Source organism: Aplysia californica, unplaced genomic scaffold, assembly GCF_000002075.1.
Source record: "Aplysia californica isolate F4 #8 unplaced genomic scaffold, AplCal3.0 scaffold00075, whole genome shotgun sequence".
Taxonomy (NCBI): domain Eukaryota; kingdom Metazoa; phylum Mollusca; class Gastropoda; order Aplysiida; family Aplysiidae; genus Aplysia; species Aplysia californica.
In genome coordinates, this window is record NW_004797345.1 from 757383 (window position 1) to 766255 (window position 8873).

Genomic DNA, 8873 nt, shown 5'->3' on the forward strand with positions numbered 1-8873 from the left:
CACACACACACGCGCACCTTAAGCTGGCTATTATGATAATACTAATAAATGAACAAAGCATAATTGAAATTACCAGACACCTGTCATGCCGCGACTCTTAGAATATTTATACATCTAACTCCCTTGATACGAATACATAATTATGTACGTTGTACATCTCTAATTATTTATAACCCCTTGATTATGTACATAATTATGTACATTGTACAACTATTTATAACCCGCTTGATTTGTCTGCCTAATTGTCCATTGTACAAATCTATTTATAACCCCCTTGATTCATACAATATACAACCCTAATCATGGTCTCTGGCGTTACCCCCGCAGGCTGCGTCCAACTGAAGAGGATGCTGTTTGACCTCCAGCGCAGCGTGTCCGTGATGAACATACGCCTGGTGCGGCAGCTGAAGCGACGAGATCGGCGCCAGGCCAAGCTACAGAGGAACTTCGACATCGTTACGGCCGTACTGCAAGCCGCCTCGCTCAAACGACGTGAGTGGTGGTTTTTTGTTTGTTTGTGTGTGTGTGTGTGTGTGTGTGTGTGTGTGTGTGTGTGTGTGTGCGCGTGTGTGTGTATGTGTGTGTGTGTATGTTAACAGAAACCAGATATTTTCCTTAGAGAAATTCCCTCTAAAGAATCAAAATCATGTCTTTTGGGTGCAACAGTAAAGAGACTAACCCCTACAACACAAGAGCTCATTGACAGTAATTTCACTTCGGATAGCTCAATTGTTCTATACTTTTTATCTCCATTCAAGAGATAATAGTTGAAACTAGTTGGCACAGGACCCCTCCCCCCAATCAACAAAAAATAACTAGATACATACAAATATCTGACAACATTAGCAAAACAACAATAACACCAGAAAACGAAAACAACTCGAATCTCCCCTCCATCTTTTCTTTGAATTTTTCTGAAATACAAAAAAAATAAAAAAATAAATGAAATACCACCCCTCCCCGCTTCCCCCCACCAAGAAAGAAACCAAACAAAACTCAAAAACAAACAAAAATACCCACCAAAAATAACAACATTAAAAATCTACCCAAGGCCCAAGACCAAAATAACAATGAAAATGCTTCAGCATCAGTATATAGAATATTACACTACGTCCCCGAACAAAATATGTATTAAAGAGTAACCTCTGGCCTCATACTCTCCTCACCAGATGCTAAGAGATTGTACGTGAATTTGGATAGCTCTACATCCCAATCCAAGCCGGACATCAACTCTAACTCTAAGGCGCAAAGTGAAATCCAAGCTGCTGCAGCGAACTTAAGTAAGTAAACCCCTTAGGTTACAGAGAGCTAAGTGCAGGCACACCTGCTTTAAACACCACCTGTCTAACTAATCACCTGTACATATGACCACCCCCCATTTCCACCCTAACGTTTTATCTATACAATATTAAAATGACACCGTCCGATACGATTGCCTGTTATATAGAAGGACGAATAAAAAACAGGTAAACGTTTCCCATTTTGTTAACAGGGGAAAAATATGCCTTTAAAACGTACTCTTGTGCAAGAATTTTAGATGTGTATGGTATCCAGAATGACAGATACACCAAAATAAACCCCCAAACCAGCAGTTTAAGCCACTGGCTTACAGATTTTTGGGATAGTCAACGCTGTACTTATCTTTTTTTTAAAAAGAGGGCTTTGCCGGGGTTTTAGATAAAAAATTATTTGGGGGTCCCTTCATGCATCTTCTTCCTTCCCCTATTTCTCATTTACTACCCTGTTTTCCCGTTCTATATTCCTTCTTCCTTTCTATGTTTTTTGCTGTTGGATATTCCTTCTTTCTTATCCTATTTTCTTATTGTCTATTCTTTCTTTTTTTTTACCCTATTTTCTTATTGTCTATTTTTTCTTTTTTTTACCCTATTTCCTTGTTGTCTATTCCTTCTTTCTTATCCTATTTTCTTATTGTCTATTCTTTCTTTTTTTTTACCCTATTTTCTTGTTGTCTATTCCTTCTTTCCTACCTTGTTTTGTTACTTTTGACAAGTATTAGCACAACGTTGCTTCACAGGTTCATTCTAGGATATGATACGGAAGACTCTGGTTCGAATCCCATAGGAACACTCTTGTTGAACTTTGTTTGTCTTTGGAAAGTGTGTGTGTGGGGGGGGGGGGTTCCAAGGTTTCTGCCTGCTTGGCTTGGTCCTATCTATCTATATGTTGACTGTGACAGATGAATTCTTACCCATCTTTTTCAGGACCGGTATCTGCTAGCGGGGCGCAAATTGCAAATGTGTCCAAAGTACAAACAAGACAACAGGTAGGAAGCCTGCTGCTCAAGCTGCCCTTGTTCGAACCCACTTGACTCTCCTCCATCTTAAATCCACATTATCGTATAGGTCTAGATCTTTTGTGTACTTTAGATGAGATTAATACAAGAATTGTTTATTTTGTTGTTTGTCTCAATAATAGAATATAACTCTTACTTAGTACAGAGGGAAAAAGATGGAGATGGATCGACAGACAGACAGAAAGACAGATGAATAGAGAGAGAGAGAGAGAGAGAGAGAGAGAGAGAGAGAGAGAGAGAGAGAGAGAGAGAGAGAGAGAGAGAGAGAGAGAGAGAGAGAGAGAGAGAGAGAGAGAGAGAGAGAGAGAGAGAGAGAGAGAGAGAGAGAGAGAGAGAGAGAGAGAGAGAGAGAGAGAAGCAACAGAGGGAAAGAATGGAAATAAAACATTCCTATCCAACAAGAGCAAATGCTGCAAAGAGATACAGGCATCAAGTGGTTGTTTGCCCATAATATGTGCACTGTCATCAATTTATTACTCTATACCGTTACTGCATCAGAAACAAAGACCTAATTTGACACCATTCAAGACTGAAATATCAAATCGTTATGCAGCAAAGTTGCTAATTTTGCAGAACTTCGGCAAAAGAGAGACAGAGACACCGTACTCATGGACAAAGTATAATATCTTTTAGCTCAGCAAAATCCTTACGCTTGACGAATTTAGTGTGTGTGTGTGTGTATGTGTGTGTGTGTGTGTGTGTGTGTGTGTGTGTGTGTGTGTGTGTGTGTGTTTCTGAGAGGAAAATGAGGAGCACAACAGAAGACAAAGAACTGGAGGAGGAGAAGGAGGATGAAGAAGACAATAGTAAAACACAAAGATGTGAGTAGACTAATTTTTTAATGTACCACGTATGTTTACTCTGTGTCCTCAGATCTCACAGGAGAACAACCAAAGCGCTGTTGGACAGAACAGTAAGTGTGTTGGCAAAGAATAACCAAAACTACTTCACTTTTAGTTTTATTAAGAAATTTACGGCACTTGCAACACAAAAAGGTCGTATAAGTGCCGAAGATTAGACACATTAAAAGAGAGTAGCAAACTCCAAAAAGTAGGAGAGATCAGGACGATAGATGTTTGATAGGAAAGAAGGAGCTTACCGCATCAGAGTTCCAGCCAACTACCCGCTTACTTTAAATTTAACAGAAAACTTCAGTATCACTAATTGATGTGGCCTGACTGGTTATGAAATTAACAAGTGTGTTAAAAGCTACCCTGCCAGAAGTGTGTCGACAAAGAACTACTCATACAACACTTTACCAGAGGAAGTATCAGCAAAGAACTACTTAAACTACACACTTCCAGAGCTGTTGGAGCAGGTAAAAACAATGCTGCTTAAAAGTTACCAACTGGGCTTAATCTATATCGTGTAAGTATCATGTTCAGACTGCAGTGAAACACAAGGAAGATCGTATAATCATAAATTTTTAAAATCTGCAACCTGTATTTTTGTTTAACTTACTTTTTCTGTCCTGTCAGGTTGAAAGGCAACTTCACTTTCACCGCTATTGTATACTCAAATATTATACCGATATCCTAAGCGGTTTCTGTTTTACGCAATGTAAGTCTTCTATACATGCTAGAAGAATGGGGAAAGGGAACGCTTTGACTTTTTTTGAAGAAAAAAACAACAAAAACAAATAAAAACAAGCAAACGAAATACAAACAAACAAAAATCTTCAGAAAAAAATACCACCACACCAACAATTTTGGGTAAAAGCACTCTTTCTGGGAATTAAAAAAACCCCAAGCAAACCCAAAACTGTTATCATTTTCAATGATAAGATTTATAAGTGATGGGTATTCATACATATTCTCTTCACCCTCACTGTATTTACCATCGTGTATACTAATGATCAAACTTGAGTGTTGTAGTCCAGGCATCACATTCAACTTGGTCCCCTTCTTTTATCACTTTTCAAATGTCTATTTCCTTATCTTTTAGTCTTATATATATATGAAAGTGCTTGAGAAGTTGCTCCAGACTAAATATCTAACACGACTGCTCTCGACAGTCCTACTTTCCAAAGCAAATGGAAAAACCTGACACCCACGCGTCCCCACCAACCCACCCATTCACACACACACACACACACACACACACACACACACACGCGCGCGCGCGCGCGCACACACAATGACTATCACGTTATCCTTTTTCAGTTCCCTCTTCTGTGCAAAGTCTACCCGGCCAAATGCCGCCACCGCCCCCATTTCCTTCAATCCACTCCCCCACACTTCCCTCGGGATCTTCTACTCAACAAAAGAACAGACCCCTGTCTCCCACTCCCCCTCCAGTCCCGAAAAACCACCCACCTCCGCTGAGACCAGGGAGTGATGGTACTGACCAGGGCAAGCCGACCCAGACTGCCACCACAGGAGGTGTTAAAAGTCTGCAGCAGAATCAAAATGTGAGTGAAAGTAAATAAATGTTAAGGCTGAGGTTAAATGTTAATGTTTTTAGTTTAAGTAAGGTTTTACGGCGCTCGCAACTGTATAAGGTCATATGAGTGCCAAGGGGTGGATGTCAACAGAGAAGTCCAAATGGGGAATCAGGCTTACTCTGCTCACTTCTCTAGCCTCAACAGCAAAGAGACTGCTTCGACTGTCAAGGCACCCCAATAATAGCAGTTACAAGAGAGTGACAAAACATACAAAAGAAGTAGAGGAAAATGATAATAGTAAGGATGAGGAAAAAAAAAGCAGCCATTCCCCCTATGTTGTTCCGGCACAGTATAAGCTTGACATTGATAAATCAGCCCATTTACAATTCTACTGTGCATAAGAACATGATAATATACCCCCTTTGGGAAAGGCCTAAAGACACTTCAGTCAGTGGCGTTGCTCTGGGGATGGGAGCATGTTAATGTTTTACCTCCACGTGGACACAATACAGGTCATTTACGAGGTGGCCAGCTTTGATCCTGCCAGTCAGGCCCAACTCAAAAGCTGTGGGATACAGTATCCCAGCAGTAGACAGACAGAGATGTTCGATAAAATAGCTTCCCTATTCCTGAATCAAACTCAAGTTTTTCTATGAGTGAAGGCAATGAGTTCAACCTTACATCCTTATGCCATAAAGGTCAGTTTTAGTACAACAGAGTTAACTCAGGGCAGATATCAATGAAGGAACCATAGTCAGTCACTCACGACATTGCTAACAGAAAGTAGTTACACAATATGTCATGTCCCTTCTTATTGCTGCTTTTATTGTTAGTATCTTTAAATGGAGGATAAGTAAAGTGTACTTTATCTTGTCTTGCCTTGTCGTGTCTTGGCATGTCTGGTCTTGTCTTGTTTTTTTTCTTTTCTTGCCTTTTCATGTTTTGTCTTGTCTTGTCTTGTCTTGTCTTGTCTTGTCTTTTCTTGTCTTGTCTTGTAATGCCACCAGCGCGTGATGGTATGGTATTCATTGTCTTTCCTTCCTGCTGTTATGTGGTTGGGTTATGGGCTCGTTCAGATATCTGTTGTCTTCTTTTTTCATACCTCCTGTAAACCTAATTATTAATTTCAAAATTTGTTTGTCTCAAGCACGAAAAGAAGCTGCTTCCGCTTTTGCATCTATGTTTAATTGTTGCAGTGCATAATTCGTCTGTCATTTTTACGTATTTTGTTTTACCTTCTAAATGAACCAAAGTATGTAATCATTTGTGATGGTTTGAAAAAAAAAAGTCAGTGTGACCTCTGAGTTAATAATTTGCAAGTTCAATATCTTTTCGCCCTCTTAGTTCAGTGTAAATATTTCCTGTTCCTTCCACAGACTCCTGAAGTTGCACCGAAGCCAACCAAAGTACCAAATGGTAAGTCTGTTATAAGCACCTTTACTGCCTTGCAAATTTTGAATGGTAAGAGTAAAGTTGGGGAATCATTTCAAATTAATTGACATTGTGCACAACATCCAGGGTCACTGTGGAGATTACAGAAAGGTTGCAGTTATATCTCCTTGGAACATGGAATAACGTGCTGCGGTCGTCTTGATGTGCGAAGACATGGAGAAGAGCTTCATTTTTTTATTTTTTTTTTGGGGGGTTGTGAACTTTACTTTTACTTAAGTTTCTGCAATGATACCCACGTACATCCTACTCAACAATGTTTTTTTTTCATAGATTATGACCAGGCAATGAATACTGCATGGCAGTATTTAACACAGTTCAGTAAGGTGTGGATGCGTTTTTTCCATTTCTTTTTTTTCTTCTAAATAAAGAGAAGCACATAGACAAAATAACAGTCATGGGTGCTGGGAAAAGGCCAGCTGGATAGACTCCACCAAGAAATATGACTTAGCAGTGGTGACCTTCAACCTCCGGCAGTGTGTATGTGTGCGTTTGTGTGTGTGTTTGTGTGTGTGTATGTGTGTGTGTGTGTGTGTGTGTGTGTGTGTGTGTGTTTATGTGTGTGTCTATATGTGTCTATATGTCTGTGTTAGTGTGCGTGCGTGATGTTTTCGTGCTGCAGCATGAAGGTTCAGAAAGCTGGCAATGACTCGATCGTCAGTTTAATCTTATAGATGTATACTTGTACATAACAAGTATGTTATTCGTGAGTTTTGAAAGGAAAGGAAGCCTTGGGCCGAAAGATAAATGTTAAAAATAAATGTAAGGCAACCCACCCTCTGGTTTAACGACCTTTTAACTTTGAAAGAAATCGCTTTGTGGGCTTTCTTGAGACGAAAAAATAAACTCTGTTAAGTACACAATTTGATTATAAATATGCTTTAGGAATGCAACAAGCTGTCATGCACTTAAAGGGGAAACAAAGAAATGCATAAAATTTGAGAGCCATAAAATAACAAGTCAGCCCTCTGCATTGATTCTATCTGTAACATAAACAATACGCTCTCGTATGAAGTCTTATTTTAAAGAAACAAGTCAGCTTTCTTTTAGCGTGATTGATGCCTCATATCGCCACTGGTGATTGCATGATTGTAAACTTTTTACACCCCCCCCCCCCACGAATCAACACATCTGAGATCCTTTGGGAGTCCAGCTGCTTTGAACCTGCCTTTTAGGACTGTCTGGGGAAGGGAGGGTTAGGCATCCCACTCGCCCGGGGCGGGAAAACCGGGTAAAAATAATTTTCCCCGGAAAACCCAAATAAAAAACCCCCCCACCAAAACCTCTGCCCTTTAGGGAACCTTGAGACGGGCCTCGGGGGGGTGATGTTTAACCCTTCCCATTCCCCCAAACGACCCCCCGGGGTGGGGGGGGTTGGTGGGGGTGGGGGGAGGGGGGTGATTTCAGTTTCCAAGAGGGGAGAATTTTAATCAAGTATTTCTGTCAGGATGTTATATCCCTCTCTGGCCCTGACACTGTTTAACAGACAAAGTCGAAGCCCACCTCCTAAATTGTATAAATTTGGTTGATGAGGGCATAGAAACACCTTCATTAAAAGACACCCCCCCCCCCACTTAAAAAAGCGTCGAAAAGCCTACCACCTTTAAACAATTAAATGTCAGTAAGTAGAATCATTGTTGATATAACAGAAATGAAAGTAAAAAGAAGTTGGATTCAGAAGTTACACCTACAATGTACTTTGTTTAATCTGATACACACGTATATAGAACTTTCTCTATGATTTAAACATTTGCCTTCTGGAGTTATTCTAGTATGTATATTATGTAGGCTATGTGTTTGAGAGCTCATTAAGGTACTTTTTATAATAGTAATGAAACGATTTGACATCCAAGCGAGATATCCCTTTAAAAAGTTATTCATGTCTTGTTTGTTTTTGTTTTCTCTTGCTTTTTGTTTTAGTTTAATTTTGTGGTTGATATTTTAGTATGTACACTTCACCATGTCAGAGGTCCCACAATGCGATAGTCCGCATTATGTTGCTACAAAATTAATCCCTAATACACGTGCTTATTCTCTACACTTTAATGCTTGCACCCTATAACTGTATAATTATGATCCATCATTTTATCTCTTTTCTGTTTCATTTTTGGCGAGACGTAACACCTACTTTGTAAGTAAGCCTTTTAGAAAACGACTTTAATTCCCACATCTGGGCACTGGGTTTGGCAGGAAAATATTCCCGAAAGGATTACAATAGTTTCATTAGTTATATATAGCGAAAGATCTTGTCAGTTTCTTAATGTTTAAGTGGTAAATCGGCTGTCTGCACTGTATGCTTCCCGGGAAGCTGAGAAGATTTCTGAGCGTTCTAGGGTCTGCTGGTGGGATATTAATAGATTGAAAAGAACCCCCCCCCCCACACACACACACACTCATCCCTCCCCCATACACACACTTGCTCTAGATAATGTATGTTAGTAGTTTGTGCGGATATTTCATTTGCTTGATGATGTCTGGCGTATGTGTGAAACAAAAGAGTGGGAACCAAAACTTGAGGTTGAGTTGCAGGCCGCACCAGGTCGAAGAGCTGATCGGACTAATGTATTACAAGGAGATTTTTTAAAATGTCAGATTACAGAACGTTTCTCATACCCCTATAACCTCTGTACTGTAATACCTTTTCTGTTGTTTTGCATAAATTAATGCCCTGCGGGACTAAAACAGAAACGTCTGAAAGTGAAACACTATCTACTTTCTAAAAAAAAT

General features: G+C 39.8%; 1 protein-coding gene across 1 annotated transcript in view; it reads left to right on the top strand.

The window, feature by feature from the left end:
* The window catches only part of LOC101846337 (WAS/WASL-interacting protein family member 3), a gene marked incomplete at its 5' end in the record, with an annotated part of 23695 nt that overhangs the window by 11224 nt on the left and 3598 nt on the right, over positions 1 to 8873 (top strand). The window contains 5 exon segments of the mRNA XM_005094091.3: positions 1170 to 1280; positions 2223 to 2284; positions 3188 to 3227; positions 4477 to 4724; positions 6074 to 6113. Of these exon segments, the coding sequence (XP_005094148.2) occupies positions 1170 to 1280; positions 2223 to 2284; positions 3188 to 3227; positions 4477 to 4724; positions 6074 to 6113 (501 nt within the window).